Source organism: Eurosta solidaginis, chromosome 5, assembly GCF_040869045.1.
Source record: "Eurosta solidaginis isolate ZX-2024a chromosome 5, ASM4086904v1, whole genome shotgun sequence".
Lineage (NCBI taxonomy): Eukaryota > Metazoa > Arthropoda > Insecta > Diptera > Tephritidae > Eurosta > Eurosta solidaginis.
Window position 1 is genome coordinate 271,219,012 of NC_090323.1, and position 20,242 is coordinate 271,239,253.

Here is a 20,242-nt window from a genome sequence, read left to right on the forward strand (position 1 = left end):
ATATTTAAATATTACAACGTGTGCACAATTCAAATTCTAAACTATGCAGATCATACCTATTGCCATGCCATCTGTAAAGTTGTGCAATCCATCGCCCATTATAATCATCCAAACAACTGCGCTCAATGATTCTGGTGGAGAGTGCACATGTCCATGCTTATGACTATGCCCATGGTGCGCTGATTCATGCTCACGCAATATTACAGTCGGTACTGACTCAGTGGTCATCGAACGCTCCTTGGCGTTACCATTAGTAGCTAACGTGGAATTATAGGCCAATGCATGCCTGTGTCCATCGCCTCCACCACCCATTGAATTACCATCCAAATCAGTGGATATTGTATTGCTATCGGGTAGATGAATGTGGTGGTGGTGTTGTTGTTGTTGATGATCCTCATGATTACGATGCCAACCAGGTATTAAGGACTGTGCTACAGCTTCATTACCGTCAGTATCTGTTTTTCCATTGCGTTTACGTTCAACATTATTACTAACGGCCAATATATCACCAGACAAATCCGATATATTATTCAGCTTGGAGCCAGGAAAATGCATATCATTCTTCGTATCCATTGCGATTTCATCATAACAATAAGGATATGAGCTGTATTTCGATTTGCAGACTTTATCACCGGCGACAGAATTGTTTACGGAAGAGTCGGGGTCGCGTACGACTTTAGCGCGCGATTGTTGCTTTGTATCGTTTTTTTCAATACGTTTTCGCCATTCCGAAATCATGGTAAGACCATGCTCTGTTATGTAAAAGAAAACAATGCCACTCATGCAAGCCAATCCTTTAAGTACCATATTTTGTTCGCTTTGTCCAGCTAAAGACTGCACAAATTCAATAATTTCAATATATAAATTAGAAATGTAATATGATGGAGATTTAGGAGTTTTTACTCACATGTGGTAATAAATGCAACAATGCGTCGCCAGTCATTGTTCCCACAGCCAATGATACGAAATATTGAATAATATATTTATAATATCTGGAATCCATAAATGGTATGATTCCCACTCCAACCAAACCCAAAATACTGCAGGCAAATACGGAAACAAATGCGTAAATCCACACTGAAGGAAAAATATACAAAATTTAAAAAAATCAAGTTTGCTTGAATTAAGTTGCAAACAAATATTTTTGGCTCTACTAGGGGTCGCATTTTTGTATTATTTTTTTTTTTCGTTTGGATGTCCGGATATTTGTTTTTTGTTCAACCACGTCAGAATAGTAGGAAATATGTATGTGTATGAAATTTGGCCCAAACGTAGTCTGGCTATATTTTTCTGAAAAAAAGGGGGCTTGAATGCCCCTAAGCAACAGTTTCTTTTAAATTATTTTTCATTCATCTCTGTGGTTGAATCACGCCTGACGTGACAGATAGACAGCCAATACTGTTGCAAGATCTACAGAACAAAGTTTTTTTGCGAAAACGGGAAGTAGGCTAAGCTTACTGGGAACAGTTATTTTTTATTACTATTTATTGTTTCTTGTTAAGTAACTTGACCTTCTTATATTATTATGCTATTAAGTCTATACTGCCGTCCATAGCAAACATGCAGTAAAGTGTAAAAAGTGAAATCAGAGAAATATGAAGTGCGAGTTTTTCGGTTGTTTTAACTAAATCAATAGTTTTATACAGTAAAAATTAACGAATATGGCCTAATAAATGACGTCATAGAGAGCCATTTTCATATGATTCTGTCTGGTACATAATTTTTTTCGGAGCCCAAAATCAGACGCGAACTGCATTTATGTCTTGGTATTATGAAAGCAGTAAAATGAAATTTATTGCTTTTTCTTTCGTTTTTTCATAACATAGTTTGAGTAACAATGCTTTTATGCTTCGAAATCATTCTTACAGAAACATGATAGTGTTTTTTTTTTCATCTTAAGATATAACATTTTTATGTAACACCAATTTTCAGAAAATAAAAGCAGTAATATTTACTTTATACTGCTTTCTTTCCTTGAAAAACTGATTTACTGCTTATTGGGTTGGGAAGTTTAGTTGTTGGAAACATGAAACAAATTTTAAATCTTACTTTATCTTTAAATTTGAATTTTTAAGTTAATGAGTAATGATGGTGTCGCAGAAATATATTGGCATACAAATTCCTAAAAGACAGTAAGTGAACTTTAAAGCCTTTTTGCTATGGACGGCAGCAGTTATAGCTACTTCGACTACAGCGCCATCTACGGAGCTCCAAGTCTATTTGACATAGACTATCTTGGGATAACATCGGGTTTGGGTTCCTTTCGGGATCTTTTTGGGTTTGTTTGGATGATTAAGGATCATAATGGGACTACTACGGTTTATTTCGGGATAAGTCTCGGATTATTTCGAACATTTCAGATTAGTTTTTAGAATTACTTTGAAAAATTAAATGCTGAGTCATAAGTTAGTGTTGAAAAACAGTTTACAGAAATAGATATTAAGCTTACAAAAAGCTGATTTTTCGTTTACAAAACGTAAGATAATCGAAATGGAACGTTGGTTAGAAGCTTAAAAATGTAAGCTTAGATACAATTTTAAGAGAAAGCAATACATTTGAGTTTTATATTTAAAACAAAATCATTAACATTCGGTCTCAACGCTTACAAAAAGATTATTGAAGAAAATTAAAATTGATTTAATATTGAAAGTGTTTATACTTTCTTTATTATGTAAACTTACTTAAAGCTATTTTCATAATATTTACAGAAACTCCTGTTGGGGTGCTATTTTCCTCCACATTTATACAAATTCGAAAATATATCCGAGTATTTTCGGTGTTAAACATACCATACACGATATCCTCTTTGTTGCTTTCCAATTGTCGCATTTCAATATCAGAAACATGCGATAGAATTGATGGATTTATGCAGCCAGCACGCTCGTATACAAGTGGTGACGCCATTTGGTACAGTAACACTGGACAGAGATGCAACATATCCTGTTTGCTTAGTGTATAGTTTTCAGAATGCTCGAGACCTTTGTCGGTATTATTTGATTGTTGTTGATGTGTTTGTTTACAGTGTTCGTTTGTACCGTTAGTACTATTGCCACTGCACACAACAACCTCACTATGTGATGGGTGGAACAGGACGTGTGATTGAACATGACGCACCAGTGCTGTGTCATCGACACACTGTGTAATGAAATATTTTATTTATTACATACTAATTCTCCTTTTATAGATCTTGTATATACTTACAGTTTTATTACTCGGGGCTTCTTGCTCTTTTTCCTCTTCAGCATGCGGCATGTATTGGGTGTGGTCTTCGGGTTGCTTTGATTTTTTCCTTTCAACTAACTGATTTAAGCCAAGCTGTTTTAGGATGCGTTGAAACTCATCAACTGTCAAAACACCATCTTTTTCATGGCCATACTCATCAAATATGCGCTGAAGAAAGTCTGCTGTGATTTCTGGCGTATGCGACATAGTCACCTCTTCGTCGTCACTATGCGCATGCCCGGCATGTCTTTTCCGCCGATTAGGACTTTTATGAGCTTTACTCGCGGGTAAAATTTGTGTTTCTGTAGAATCAAAATTAGTTCCATGTATTGTGGCTTCGCTACCAAACGATGCAGCATTGGAAGGTGAGGTATCGCGGCGCTCATAGACTTTGGCGTTTAGGTGCTGGTATTCAAGCTGCGACTGTTGTGAATTGGCATTGGTCAGGTAATCATTAACAATGTGCTCCTGGCAAGGGATGCGGTCAGCACATAGCAGACAAACTACACATACTGCCATTATATGACGAGCCATTTTTGTAAGCTCCTGAAGCCTCGACACAATTATTCAAGCGTAACTATTCAATATGTTGGTTGAGCACGAATGCTTATAGGAAATCAGTTTTGCCTCCACTTTTCTATTATTTCGCACACACCCACACATGCATAAACGTACACCGGCACACATGCGCTATGTTAGTGTATTTGATTGCGATTTTATTTAAATTTAAATTACCAATTGAGGCGTCTCGACGCGCATGCCCACTTGTTATCTTCAATCGAGAACAATAAAAATTAATGAATTTAGATCGTAATTTTTTATCAAATTTTGTTGGTAAAAGCAAAAAGCTTATTATTTAAAGACTGAATAAATGCATGCCAATCAGCACCTCAAGCAAATGAAAGAAATAAATAATCGCATCCCACTTGAGGAGTTTGCAACTGCCATAAATGAATCGACAACTTTGGCCACTTACTCAGTACTGAATTCCTTAACCAAAACAAATTAAATAAAACCTACACAACAATCCATAGATTGATAGTTTTTTATACATACATACATATGTACATCGGCTACATTTATGGCTTAGAACATATGAATAAATGCTTATTAAACCGAAACGAAAAAATAAGGTTGTCTGCTATGCACTTTCGACAAGAAATATATTTTGATTGTCAGCCTAGGCAACCGCCCAATTAAGTTGTTCATACAAAGTGTTTCGTCTTAATTGTCGTCTTTGTATCGTGTGTAACGCGCTTTCAAATAAAAATAAAGCATTTTCTCATGAAGGCCATTTTTATCTCTGGCCCTCTATTTTCAACAAAACAGCAGTGTATACATATCTTCCTGCACTTGCACGTATAAAAGTTGTGTATATGCTCAGAAGCTTTAATTAACATGTAGCTGACGTCTTTGCCTTGAGTTGCTGTGTGATTTCGCCCATATCAACTCTACCTTACACCTTGTTCCCACATTACGCTACATTTTAGCGACTACACTTACGCTCTCAGTCTCTAGCATACCAATAGCCCATACTACGCCTGCAATTACTTTCTTTATATATCCCCTTACGCTTATACTTGCGTTTACACCTTACTCTTAGATTCAGGATTCCCGCATACCGTGACCAAAGATGTTTACTTTATTTTTTGTTAAAACAGTTATACTTCTTTCATTGAAGGACACAGCATAAGATTGGAAGATAGCGTTCGGCGTTGGTAGATAAATACCGCCAAATTGTAGGCACTAGGGCCTAGTTTCTTATAAGGGGTTAAACTCAGGTTTGTCAAATTTCAATATTAACTCTGAGGAAACAAGTTATGCATGTGGGTCTAAGTGTGCCAGTGGATACGGGCTGGAAAATTCAAATTTCTTCTCGCGCTTTTGGGTGGGGCTAATTAGTAAGCTTTTTATGGTACGGTCTTCTAATGTGCATACATAAGCCATTTGTTTCATTTACAACTATTGCCATAAGCCGACTATTAAAAATTAAAATAATTCAATTTCAAACTCCGCCAATTAACAAAGAAAGTAAAACAGACTCAGGTTTTCCAAATTATTTTGATATTCGAAAAAATTTATTGATTTTCGGCAATCAATACTAGATGGAACAAAGTAAATTCGATATCAGACTTACGACGGGTACAGGTCTCTCAGAACTGTATTCGAATAAACGAGCATGGAGAAAAAAATAAATGAAAAATACTTGTCCCGATATACCTCCGAGGAGATTTGGGCCCGGAAATTTCTCTTGCAGTTTACGTCGTGCGACTTTTTAATTATTTCCACAAATTGGCTAGGCGGTATGTACCTTTTTAAGCCCACCCGAGCGGCATCTGCAAGCAGATGAATTTTCGCTGACATAAATAAACTCGAAGTATTTGCTAAAGACCTTTTGAGGGGCGAACTCGCTTAGAAACGCTTTTTCAAAAGTACTTTGATGTTGCTTTCCCAGGACCCAGAATTTTCAGTGTGCAAAGCGAAAACACTACCACAACACCTCGGCAGCCGCTGGGGAAAATGGCAGAAATAAAAACGAGATAACAAAGAGGAATATGGAAAAATCTTGGTACTCCAATTTTTTGACCACCCCACCTGAGGGAGTGTGGTTTAAGCACAACAAAATCATGAGGAAATGACAAATATGGCGGTGAAGCGTTAAAACATAAATAGGATACAGAATTGACTTCCTTTGCAATTTATAATTGGTTTCATGTTATCGTATATAAGAAGCCTGACGCGATTTGTTTAGCTCGGACAAAATGACGTACACCGGAGAAAATCTAAAATTTTGGTACAATAGTATTGCTGGACCTAAATTAAATTTTCATCATCATTTGACTACATATATGTATGTTATACTCCTACATTGCTACAAAAGGCTAGTACGTTTCCAAACATCAGAGTGCCGATATATTGCTGTTTAAACGTTTTTGTTTTTGTATTCAATAATCGAATGAACCTAATTTAAATTTTTTCTTGTCACACTTATGCTGCTACAAAAACAAAAATTTTATAGGCTGTCCGGTTACACCCGAACTTAGACACCTTTACTTGTTTTGATTTCGAATTCAAAACACATTGCGAGCATTTTCTATTAGCAATATAGGCAATATAGGAGATTTACATATATGTTTGACTATCATTGTTTGCTGAATTACATCAATTAATCCAATTATTTTTGTTGTTAATATTGTATGACGTCAAGAAAAGTGGGTACTATTGTCATTTATTGAATTGATTATGACAATACGGGATAAGTTTTAACAAAAGCATATTTTCAATAGAAGTCGGTTTCCGCATTCGGATTTCAATAACAACATATTAACCCATATTAAATTCATAGAATAATCACAGACGGTCGATTTGATTTTATGATCTATACATTAATCAATTCAGAATGGAGAACAACAACAACGTAACATGACCTTGATTAAATTAAGTAAGTCTATTTGATCATTTAAAGATTCCTCGTAAAATTTCACTATACATCCCAAAACAAAATACATATTTATCTCCGTAATGTTGTTTTGATCTTTGTTAAAATGGTCACAGCAAATAGGCGTCAGTTATCGCTAGGAAGAAAGGAGTGACGTATTTAGCTACGAGACGGGCAACACCGCCTAGGCGCTTCATCGCTAAGTAGTGATTAAATATTTTTAAATATTTAAATATACGAAAAATTGTTTAAATACAATAAAATAAAAATAATAAACACTTGGCGCAATTTACCTCCGAGGAGATTTAGGCCGAGTTTCTTTGCGTCGTGCTTTTTTTTATTTTTCCTACAAATTGGCGGGACGGAACCTACATTATCCATGCCGACTTCGAACGGCATCTGCAAGGCAAATTAATTTCCACTGAGAAACTTTTCATAGCAGAAATACACTCGGGAGTGTTTGCCAAATGACTTCCGAGGGGCGACCAGGATTAGAAAAACATTTCTAATTGAAAAAACATGTTTCTAAATTTTAGATGTTACTTTGCCCGGGAGTTGAACCCAGGATCCTCGGTGCGGTAGGCGGAGCACGCTACCACCAAATCATGGCGGCCGCCGTTTATATACAATTAAGGAAAGAAATGATAAATTTTCTAATTTCTTTGTTGAGCAATTTCCTTAAAGCAAATACATATTAAGTCCAAACAGAAGACTAACGGCAATTCATAAAAACGGAGTGCGAACGAACGATCGCTAGTTAACGTTCCCGACCGTTGCAAAACTGGTTAACTGTAAATAAGACGAAACACGCCGATCCAGGCAAATGTATACATATAATTAAAAAATTACGTTTAGGCCAACTAGTTTTAGTTTTCGCGCAAAAACTATTACACAACCCCATTCCGTCACCGCCTTTCTTTTACTGACAAAAATTACATCACTGCGGTTATTTTACTTGAATTTGCGTTAGATTTACGTTTGCGCGCCAATAAATGGCAGAGTAGGCACATTTAATGTATCGTATATCAGTTATTGATAAAACTTGCTAAACATTTGCAAAAAGCCAAAACTGCATTCGTATTACGTAAATTCACTTAACTCCCACGTTTGGAGCGTAGGCGGGCGTTAACACAATGCGTTGTTGTGGTTTGGATTAAGAAAGTTTAGTGCATAAACGTGCGAAATTCAAGGATTTACACCATAACCAACCCAAACTTAGCTTTCAATACCAACTACATACATACATACCATCCTAAAGAAAATACAAGTGATGATACTATCGAGTATCGCTTGCACGTCGCAACTATCAACAGGGGAACTCATTTAACCTTATAAATGCCTTATAAAGTGTGTAAACGCGTAAACGAACTGTCAAATTTTGTATGAAATATCATTTACACAATTTGTATAAATTTAGGCGCACATTTCATGGTGTAAACTCAAAGGAATGCAACCTTGCAAACATAACAGCCGTAATTTTCATCAGAAATCTCCAACATCAGCAAGTCATTTACAAGAATTTCTTAGTAAAGACGTTTTAGTTTTGATTTTGCACTTAAATCTTGGCATTTTTTAATTTGTATAACAATCAAAAATTTTTTGCCAATAATACAGCTTATCGACAATTAAGTTTATCAAGAATATTACTAGGTGCGTTCATATACCAGCGTGTGTTATTTACAAAAATTTCGGATGATATTTTGCAGTTTTATGAAATTTTCCAAATTTTAATAAGAATGTTTGAAAAACTTTTGTATACGCAGTTTTAAAATGTTTTCTAAATTTGTATTTTTTGCTGTTATAGTTATTTATTTGTTTTTAGTTTGGACAAAGTCTAATACCGTCAATGTTATCAACTACCATCGATATAAACTCACAATTAGGATAAGAAGCCTATGCTGACAAGAAAGAAAACTATTGGTCATGACTACCATCAATAGCTTGCCATCCCCCCACTAAATACTGTTTATTGCGACCATGAATGTTGAATAATTTTTATGAACAAAGCCGGCAAAACTTTGTTAAACATTATTGACATAATAAGGATTTTCGTACCATGTACCTACCAAGTTAATGGGAATACGATTTATATGAATGTGTGAAATAAAAATATACACTATTGTACAAAGATGGGTATTGAAGTTTTGGGAAACCGCGTAAATGACATTTGAAAAAGTTTCGTGGTCGATAATGTGACGACATATTTTTTCGCTGTACCTATTCCTTAGAAAAATTTTGGTTGTTCTTTTTTTGTTTTGACATTTTTTGACTTTTTTCAATTGGGGTATTCAAGCGACCCTGCCAACTTATCTGCTTAGGTGGTTCTATTTTTACACTGGACGAATATCCACTTTCATATTTTGTATTTCGTAGAAAGATTCATTAACTCATTTGGATTATGAAAGTATTTATCTGAATTGCACAGTACAAATTTTTTGTTTCATTATTCCTCCAAACCAGGCGCGGATCTACGGGGGTGGGGGATAGGGGACACCCCCCCCCCCCCCCCCCAAAGGTCGAGAAATTTTATTATTTTATTATTATTATTTTATTTAAGTCTAAGGTGTGGAAATAAAAATATCTAGCATCAATACTGCGGGTCATTGTTTTCTCAACGGAATATCATAGAGAGTAAAATTTTGCGTATGTGCTTTTCCTTGCGTGCAAAAATGTGCTCAAGAACAATTTTTTTGCACGGTTTTTGCAAAAATTTTAAAAATATACATTGTCAGTTTTATTTCATATAAAATAAGATTTACTGGAGCACTTACATAAACGAAATGTTAGATTTCATTGTTTGATTTGCTTACATTAATTTTTTCTAAATATGTACATTTTAAGAGCTTGAATCAGCCAAGGAAAACCTTCCGTGCTTTTTGGTCTGCGAATATGGAAATTACCGATTGAAAACTAATGCTGCGAGCAAGGCAGGACTTCAACGCCAATGTTCCATGGCTTGTCAAGCGATTGTGGCTCATAGAACGTAAAAAATTGTTCACGCGAGACAATAGACTAAAAGAACGCTCCCCTTCAGCCACACTGACTGGAAGTGTGCAAAATATTCCTAATGCTATGCAGATGTTCGGAAATAATACTTCCATCTTCAAGTAATGAAATTTTACAATTATTTTTTTTTTTTGGTATCCAGTTTTGTAGCTGATTGAATTTTAGTACAATAAAGTATTAATCTTACGGCGTTTTCTTTTATGAAAAAAATTTTACCCTCATGCTGCACTCCTAAATAACAACTTTTGAACTAAGTTACCTGGCGCTCTGCGAAAAGGCTGAATTTACGGTACCAATTTATTTATTCCCTAGGTTCTGTTTTGTAAAAGAAACATACAAACTTACCAGTGAGCTGAGAAAAATTAAAACAAGGCGACATTATTTTCAGGAGATTTGCCAATTTTTTTTGTGAGCATTTTCTTCCAACAAACTTTTAAATTTTTAATAAGGACGAAATTACTCAGCTCAACTGACAAAAAAAATGTCAGAAGACTTTTTAGAGGATTAAGATTAACGCTTCATCTCACTAAAATTCAACGATTTCCAATTTGCATATTCAGAAAAATTTTAAAAGTTCTTGTAAAAAATTTTATTAAAGATTCGTGTTTCGGATTCTAATTTTTGCGAGTTCCACTTGAGATGTTGATTTATATTGATTTTGTTTCATATCTGTACATTTTTTTATAAGAAAAGCTAAAAATTATTTTGCTTAAGCAAAACTAGTTGAAAAAAGTCCTTGTGCCAATACTTTTTCCCGTGAGTGTACATGCTATCTGCACCATAACTTTGTTAACAACATATGTATCTTGGAATTAAAAATTTGTCTCTTGCTTTCACGGTTTTGCAATTGCTATTTAAGCGATTTTGCACATTGACTACGTTATATAGAAAAAAAAGCGAGTGAGTCTTCAATCAGTAAATCAACTCGAACGAATTTCTCTATCACGTTGGTTACTTAGTTGGTCAAGTGCAATCGATTCTTCCCCTTTTGATGTAATCAAATTCATTTAAAATTCAATTCGCATAATTGCATGGAATTGAAATTAAAAAATATAACATCATTTTAGCGACAAATTTAAATGCAAAGTACACATCAAGCATACAATTTAACATAAATTATATGAAATATTAGAGTGGTCTTTAAATATAAAACTTTTCTTTTAAGAAACTGTTTTTTTTTTTTTTTTTTTTTTAACTGAAGAAGCAATCTGGAGCAAGTAAGAGCGGGACTGTCTTTGGCTTTGGCGAAGATCCTCTTACATGAATGGAACTTAACAACAATCTCATAAAGTTTTAAAAATTCACAAAATCTTTATGGGATATACATATATTATATCGTCGCTCGCTAGCCAGGAACATGAATGTACAAATTTTCGGATTTTGTGTTAGAAGCTTCGTTGGATTGCCCTTTAGATTCTTTAGGACCTACTTAAATCTACAGCTTCCTACCTTACATGGAAAGCCCAATAATTTGCAATGCCGTTTTCATAAATGTATAATTCAATCACATAAAGTTGGACCAGAAAAATGAATGTGGCACATTCATGTTTCTGGCTGGCAACAAAGTAATGATGTTCCTGTTTGTATGACACACTCGTTGATATGGCTCAACAATTTTTGAAAAAAAGTAAGAACAGCACACATTCGTACTCATATTTACTAATAATTTTAATTATTTTAAATATTTAATTATTTCTATAATAATTAAAAAAAAAAATGCTGTTCGGCACTACCTTGCTGATAATTACTGTGCTATAACAACGCTATTCGAAAAAAGGTCGTCGTTGTTTAATTGAAGGCAAACCAGTTTATTCGAGACCGTTGCCTATCGCCGAGGCAAAACTAAAAGACTTGAGAAAAATGTGCGCAAAACTGGTTATACTAAAAGAATATCAATCAAAATCTAAAGGGCAACAGTGATTTCAGAAGATTCTGATTCCGAAAATGAGAACTAGTTCTAAGTTTGCAATAATATCTTAGATAAAAACACATTAGTGTATATGAAATTTAATTTAATGTTTAATTTTTTTCATTTACATACTTTCTATGATTCCGCCAACGGAATTGGCCTGCATGAATTTTTTTTACGACTTTTGAAGTTGAGGCCATACCATGACCAGTTGGGCCAATTCTTATAGCGTATTCGGACTAAGCGCATATAAAGGCACAGAAAACATGAGTGGCATTACGTGCTCCGACTACTTTGAATTTTTTTTGTATAGATGTCTTAACAAAAAAATTAGATCAGTTTTTAAAACTTTTGTTGTGCCAGAAAAATTAATGTGCTAAATCTCGGAGAATAAAAGTGATGCGAGCAAAACAGCTATCTCAGTTGAAAGAGCATATTGTGAGTATAATTTATTGATAAATTTTTACATTAAAAACTAATACTTCTAATTTTAAGGGAGCAATAAACTTTGAAACTCGATTTTCCAACATTTTCATTTTGGCACATTCATGCTTCTGGCAAGCGGGCGACGATATATACAATCGATCCGACAATATTATATGCCATATATATAACCATCCAGTGAAATATCAAGCTGTTGCGTCAGCTTTCTTTGTATGCAATAAGCCGCATTTTAAACAAAATTTGAGCAGCTCACTATAAAAGCAATATATCTTATGAATGTACATACCAAATTTGCACTTTAAAACTAAAATGTAATATATGTACATACATATATATATCAATAAGTCAACAGCCTAAATATTTTGCCTAAGATTGACTCCTTCAAGATATAAGCTCAATATGAAAAATTGACTTATTTTTATTTACTAATGAGCCACCGTGGTGTGATGGTAGCGTGCTCCGCCATCAACACCGAAGATCCTGGGTCATCAAAGATTTAGAAAACAGTATTTTCAATTAGAATACAATTTTTCTAAGCGGGGTCGCCCCTCGGCAGTGTTTGGCAAGCACTCCGAGTGTATTTCTGCCATGAAAAGCTCTTAGTGAAAACTCATCGGCGTTGCAGATGCCGTTTGGAGTCGGCACAAAACAAGTAGGTCCCTTCCCGCCAATTTCTAGGAAAAACTAAAACGAAGCACGACGCAATTGGAAGAGAAGCTCGGCCTAAAATCTCTTCGGAGGTTATCGCGCCTTACATTTATTTTATTTTTAATGAGTTTTGATTAATCAAAATGATTTATTCCCGGATAAAAACATTTTATTTAATCAAAACATAAATCATTTGCAGCAGTATAAATAGGCTTTTTGACCATTATTTGCTTAGTGCAAAGCTAAATTAAACTCCACTATTTCGGCTCAACGTTTCGCTAAGCACCTTAGCTTCTTCAGGAGCGAAACTGAATTTATTTAGTAATTTTTGTCACAAACACGTAATTTTATCACAACAACAATGTACATGAAAGAAAGTTATTAAAAGAAATTTCGGTTAGAATTAAGCAAACAGATTGCTTAGTAAAAAACTTACATATATAAATGTATGTATCCCTAGATTACATTAGGCGTCACAAATTGCACAATTTTAGTATAAACTAACTAAGTTATGCATGAAGATTAAAAATATAAAAATGGTACTAGTAATATGTAGTAAGTACACTTACTTACTTACTGGACTTTGATCATCAAACATAATTGGTATGTTTTGTTTACATATGTACGTATGGATGAAAGGATGTGTTCAGTGAATACCTAAGAATGAGAAAATGTAAACAAAAACTTTATAAACATAAAAGATATGCGGCGGAGATATCAGCTGTGTCTTCCTTTCTATTGACAGTTCTCTCTCTATTTTGCATAATTCTTAAGCTTTCTGTTGTGTATTTCACTTTTTCCCGCCTTTCCTTGTCCAATTTTCTCACTTTACGTAGATCAACAGAAGGGCCCATTACTGATACTTAGCATAGACTTGACTTGACTTGAGAACTGTCACAGTTCTGTTAAATGAACATTGCATGTTACTGATTACTCAAAACTTAACTTGACGTAGAAGTCTGTTGAATTTTGATTTTCTATGTAAGTTCTAAGTGACGTTTACATTTTGAGATGCCATTTGTTTGTTTCCATTTCATTTTGACATTTTGTCATACAAATTGACATTTATTGATTATGATGCCAGATTGTATGCGCTAAGTGGAGTATAATCGTGGCTAAGTTGCCAAGTTTACGCCAATTCAAGTCAAGTCTATGCTAAGTGTCAGTAATGGGCTCTAGAGTGTCCGCTTTCCGTTGTGTGTTGCGATAGTGCTGTATTATTTTTATTTTTATTTATATCCGACTCATATTCTTTGAGTCGAATACCCAAAGTACGCTTTGTTGTACCTATATATATTTTATTACATTTTTCGTTTTCGGTTCCTTCACATGGTATTTCGTATACTATATTGTTGTGTTGTGAAAGGGGGATAGGGCTTTTTGTTTTAGTGAAAATACTTTGTAGAGTTCGATTTGACTAATACGCCAAGCATGTGTTATTTTTGTTGTATGGCATATCAGAGCCGAAGTTCTCTGTTAATTTTGGTATGTAAGTCACACTGAAGAACTTCTTCGTTTGGCTTGCGTAAAGTAAGAATATTGGACAAGGAAAGGCGGGAAAAAGTTAGATACACAACAGAAAGCTTAAAGGCTACATTACTGATACTTAGCATAGACTTGACTTGACTTGAGAACTGTCACTTACAGTTCTGTTAAATGAACTTTGCATGTTACTGATTACTCAAAACTTGGCGCAACACTTAACATATTACTAGTACCATTTTTATATTTTTAAGCTTCATGCATAACTTAGTTAGTTTATACTAAAATTGTGCAATTTGTGACGCCTAATGTAATCTAGGGATACATACATTTATATATGTAAGTTTTTTTACTAAACAATCTGTTTGCTTAATTCTAACCGAAATTTCTTTTAATAACTTTCTTTCATGTACATTGTTGTTGTGATAAAATTACGTGTTTGTGATAAAAATTACTAAATAAATTCAGTTTCGCTCCTGAGGAAGCTAAGGTGCTTAGCGAAACGTTGAGCCGAAATAGTGGAGTTTAATTTAGCTTTGCACTAAGTAAATAATGGTCAAAAAGCCTATTTATACTGCTGCTAAACACATAATTGACCGGCTATCTTTTAATTCATAAATCATTTGATTAATCAGAAGATTTAATTACATTTCTATTTAAGCGAATAATCGCACATCTCATATTTTGGACCAACTTTCGTCACTTACGATCACGGATCGAAAACTAATTTCACTCAAGCGATACAAATTAGGCTATCAAACTATTTAAAACAAGTAAGGAAGGCTAAGTTCGAACATTACATACTCAGTTGAGAGCTGTGGAGACAAAGTAAGGGAAAATCACCATGTTGTAAAAAGAACCTAGGGTAACCCTGGAATGTGTTTGTATGACATGTGTATCAAATGGAAGGTATTAAAGAGTTTTTTAAGAGGAAGTGGACCAGGCCTGACTCTAGAATTTGTTTGTACGATATGGGTATCAAATGAAATGTGTTAATGATAATTTTAAAAGGGAGTGGGCCTTAGTTCTGTATGTGCACGCCTTTTCGAGATATCGCCATAAAGGTGGACCAGGGGTGACTCTAGAATTTATTTTGTACGATATGGGTATCAAATGAAAGGTATTAATGAGTATTTTAAAAGGGCGTGGGCCTAAGTTCTATAGATGGACGCCTTTTCGAGATATCGCCATAAAGATGGACCAGGGGTGTCTCTAGAATTTGTTTGTACGATATGAGTATCAAATGAAAGGTGTTAATGAGTATTTTAAGAGGGCGTGGGCCCTATTTCTATATGAGGACGCCTTTTCGAGATATCGCCATAAAGGTGGACCAGGGGTGACTCTAGAATTTGTTTGTACGATATGGGTATCAAATGAAAGGTGTTAATGAGTATTTTAAAAGGGAGTGGGCCTTAGTTCTATAGGTGGACGCCTTTTCGGAATATCGTTATAAAAGTGGACCAGGGTTGACTCTAGAATGCGTTTGTACAATATGGGTATCAAACGAAAGGTGTTAATAACTGTTTTAAAAGGGAGTGGGCCTTAGTTCTATAGGTGGACGCCTTTTCGGAATATCGTTATAAAAGTGGACCAGGGTTGACTCTAGAATGCGTTTGTACAATATGGGTATCAAATGAAAGGTGTTAATAAGTGTTTTAAAAGGGAGTGGGCCTTAGTTCTATGGGTGGGCGCCTTTTCGGGATATCGCCATAAACGTGGACCAGGGGTGACTCTAGAATGCGTTTGTACAATATGGGTATCAAATGAAAGGTGTTAATGAGTATTTTAAAAGGGCGTGGGCCTTAGTTCTATAGGTGGACGCCTTTTCGAGATATCGCCATAAAGGTGGACCAGGAGTGACTCTAAAATTCGTTTGTACGATATGGGTATCAAATGAAAGGTGTTAATGAGTATTTTAAAAGGGCGTGGGCCTTAGTTCTATACGTGGACGCCTTTTCAAGATATCGCCATAAAGGTGGACCGGGGCCACTCTAGAATTTGTTTGTACGATATGGGTATCAAATGAAAGGTGTTAATGAGTATTTTAAAAGGGCGTGGGCCTTAGTTCTATAGGTGAACGCCTTTTCGAGATATCGCCATAAACGTGGACGAGGAGTGACTCTAGAATGTGTTTGTACGATATGGGTATCAAATTGAAGGTATTAATGAGGGTTTTAAAAGGGAGTGGCCCTTAGTTGTATATGTGAAGGCGCTTTCGAGATATCGACAAAAATGTGTACCAGGGTGATCCAGAACATCATCTGTCGGGTACCGCTAATTTATTTATATATGTAATACCACGAACAGTATTCCTTCCAAGATTCCAAGGGCTTTTGATTTCGCCCTGCAAAACTTTTTCATTTTCTTCTACTTAATATGGTAGGTGTCACACCCATTTTATCAAGTTTTTTCTAAAGTTATATTTTGCGTCAATAGACCAATACAATTACCATGTTTCATCCCTTTTTTCGTATTTGGTATATAATTATGGCATTTTTTTCATTTTTCGTAATTTTCGATATCGAAAAAGTGGGCGTGGTCATAGTCGGGTTTCGGCCATTTTTTACACCAATACAAAGTGAGTTCAGATAAGTACGTGAACTGAGTTTAGTAAAGATATATCGATTTTTGCTCAAGTTATCGTGTTAACGGCCGAGCGGAAGGACAGACGGTCGACTGTGTATAAAAACTGGGCGTGGCTTCAACCGATTTCGCCCTTTTTCACAGAAAACAGTTATCGTCCTAGAATCTAAGCCCCTGCCAAATTTCAAAAGCATTGGTACATTTTTGTTCGACTTGTGGCATTAAAAGTATCCTAGACAAATTAAATTAAAAAGGGCGGAGCCACGCCCATTTTGAAATTTTCTTTTATTTTTGTATTTTTTTGCACCATATCATTACTGGAGTTGAGTGTTGACATAATTTACTTATATACTGTAAAGATATTAAATTTTTTGTTAAAATTTTACTTTAAAAAAAATTTTTTTTAAAAGTGGGTGTGGTCCTTCTCCGATTTTGCTAATTTTTATTAAGCGTACATATTGTAATAGGAGTAACGTTCCTGCCAAATTTCATCATGATATCTTCAACGACTGCCAAATTACAGCTTGCAAAAGTTTTAAATTACCTTCTGTTAAAAGTGGGTGGTGCCATGCCCATTGTTCAAAATTTTACTAATTTTCTATTCTACGTCATAAGTTCAACCCACCTACCAAGTTTCATCGCTTTATCTGTCTTTGGTAATGAATTATCGCACTTTTTCGGTTTTTCGAAATTTTCGATATCGAAAAAGTGGGCGTGCTTATAGTCCGATATCGTTCATTTTAAATAGCGATCTGAGATGAGTGCTCAGGAACCTACATACCAAATTTCATCAAGATACCTCAAAATTTACTCAAGTTATCGTGTTAACGGACGGACGGACGGTCCTGATGATTTTGATATATGGAAGTCTATATCTATCTCGATTCTTTTATACCGGTACAACCAACCGTTATCCAATCAAACTTAATATACTCTGTGAGCTCTGCTCAACTGAGTATAAAAAACGGTGTTGTCGAAAATTTGATTATAAAAATTGCGCGAACTTCAAAAAACAGTGAATACACAAACAACACTTAAGTATATAGTTACAGATGCCAATATGTCAATTTATAGCTGGACTAAGAACTATCGCAGAAATCTGATTCGGCATTTTATGTAAAACTTCAAGCTGGCAAAGTGTGTGAATGTGTATGAAATATGAGTCTGGCGATTCAGACATTTTTGTATAATTTAAGGTAGTGAACAATTTTTGCGTTCCAATGAACAGTGATCCAAATACGGATGGAAATTTAACATGCAAATGCAGCAACAATGTGATCCATATGGATCAATTTGTTGTTGCATTTGCAAGTTAAATTTGTATCGGTATCTCGATCACTGTTCATTGGAACGCGAGGAATAGTGTTGGGAACTATCGAATGAAAACTATCGAGTTATTCAATTCATCGATAGTCATTTGAAATTCGTTCATTACTAATTTTTCGAATCCTTCGTTCTATTTAAATTTTTACTGTGCATATATCAATGATCTCTATTAAAAAGCTATTAAAATAAATTTTAGCACTTAGCATACTTCAACCTAATCGACAAACGTTTTAGGCGTGGTAATTATTTCAAATTTTTATCTGAGGAAGTGCTTTTAATTATTTAAATTGTGTAGGGATATTTATATAGCGGCCTGGATTGAAGAGATCTTCCGTTTGGGATTTTTTCACCAAAACTGGCAAAGAAGTTAAATGCCATATGTATATGAAAAACAAATTTTACATTTTCTGGAAAAATATCAAATTCATATGACCATCTACGCCGTAAGCATCCGTCTTCCTCAGAACAAAGGAAAGTAACTTCAGGAGAATTAGCGCCTGTAATTTCTGTAGAGGAACGTGGTTCTACTTCTCTTTCGTCAACTACTGCAGTAAGTACAGCGAGCAGTTCCTTAACAAGAAGAAAGACTTAGAGAAGAAAGACTGTTCAAACAAAATGGCTTGCTCCCAGCACAGCTTTGAACAATACAAATACAAATAAATTTTCACTAATTTTCTGTCCTGTTGTTGTTGTTGTATCAGCATAAAATCTCCCCAAAGGTTTGGGGGAGTACTGACATATTGGCCATATGAAGTGGTAAGACCAAAAAACTTAGTGGGTGCGAACCAAAACCTTTTGCATATCATGCATGCGTTTTGCATAATATGTCACAAAGGCATTTATATTGAATATCTGCATTTACTTGAAGCAAAATTTACCCCTTTTGAGTCACATTCAATATTTTGTCTTATATATGTTTGTTCTTTAGCTACCCCGGGGGGTAACCAAAACAATCCAAAAATTGTTCTTTGGTATAGTAAATGTACTACAAACAAGTAAGGAAGGTTAAGTTCGGGTGTAACCGAACATTACATACTCAGTTGTGAGCTATGGAGACAAAATAAGGAAAATCACCATGTAGGGAAATGAACCTAGGGTAACCTTGGAATGTGGTTGTATGACATGTGTATCAAATGGAAATATTAAAGAGTATTTTAAGAGAGAGTAGGCCATAGTTCTATGGATGGACGTCATTTAGGGATATCGCCATAAAGGTGGACCAGGGGTGACTCTAGAATATGTTTGTACGATATGGGTATCAAATGAAAGGTGTTAATGAGTATTTTAAAAGGGAGTGATCCTTAGTTCCATAGGTGGACGCCGTTTCGAGATATCGCCATAAAGGTGGACCAGGGGTGACTCTAGAATGTGTTTGTACGATATGGGAATCAAATGAAAGGTGTTACTGAGCATTTTAAGAGGGAGTGGGCATTAGGTCTATAGGTGGACGCCTTTTCGAGATATCGCCATTAGGGTGGGCCAGGGGTGCCTCTAGAATGTTTGTACGATATGGGTATCAAACGAAAGGTGTTACTGAGCATTTTAAGAGGGAGTGGGCATTAGGTCTATAGGTGGACGCCTTTTCGAAATATCGCCATTAGGGTGGGCCAGGGGTGACTCTAGAATGTGTTTGTACGATAAGGGTATCAAATGAAAGGTGGTAATGAGTATTTTAAAAGTGAGTAATCCTTAGTTCTATAGGTGTACGCCTTTTCGAGATATTGCCATAAGGTGGACCAAGGGTGACTCTAGAATGTTTGTACGATATGGGTATCAAACGAAAGGTGTTACTGAGAATTTTAAGGAGTGGGCATTAGGTCTATAGGTGGACGCCTTTTCGAGATATCGCCATTAGGGTGGGCCAGGGGTGACTCTAGAATGTTTGTACGATATGGGTATCAAACGAAAGGTGTTACTGAGCATTTTAAGAGGGAGTGGGCATTAGGTCTATAGGTGGACGCCTTTTCGAGATATCGCCATTAGGGTGGGCCAGTTTGCACGATATGGGTATCAAACGAAAGGTGTTACTGAGCATTTTAAGAGGGAGTGGGCATTAGGTCTATAGGTGGACGCCTTTTCGAGATATCGCCATTAGGGTGGGCCAGGGGTGACTCTAGAATGTGTTTGTACGATATGGGTATCAAATGAAAGGTGGTAATGAGTATTTTAAAAGGGAGTAATCC

The 20,242-nt window shown here is 35.4% G+C and overlaps 1 protein-coding gene across 8 annotated transcripts in view; it reads right to left on the reverse strand.

Annotated features, from left to right (window-relative positions):
• foi (fear-of-intimacy) overlaps nt 1-20,242 on the reverse strand; it is a 56,028-nt gene that overhangs the window by 12,883 nt on the left and 22,903 nt on the right. For 3 of the 8 annotated variants that reach the window (XM_067790657.1, XM_067790658.1, XM_067790661.1), the window contains exons 2-5: nt 3,202-3,994; nt 2,682-3,135; nt 908-1,077; nt 57-834 (exon numbers count right to left, since the gene is read on the reverse strand). In XM_067790657.1, coding sequence (XP_067646758.1) covers nt 57-834; nt 908-1,077; nt 2,682-3,135; nt 3,202-3,756 — 1,957 coding nt within the window. In that variant the 5' untranslated portion in view covers nt 3,757-3,994. Of the gene's footprint in view, nt 1-56; nt 835-907; nt 1,078-2,681; nt 3,136-3,201; nt 3,995-4,111; nt 4,190-6,954; nt 7,096-7,510; nt 7,535-13,237; nt 13,326-20,242 lie in introns of those variants that run through there. The other 5 variants (XM_067790659.1, XM_067790664.1, XM_067790662.1 and 2 more) reach the window with 5 other exon arrangements.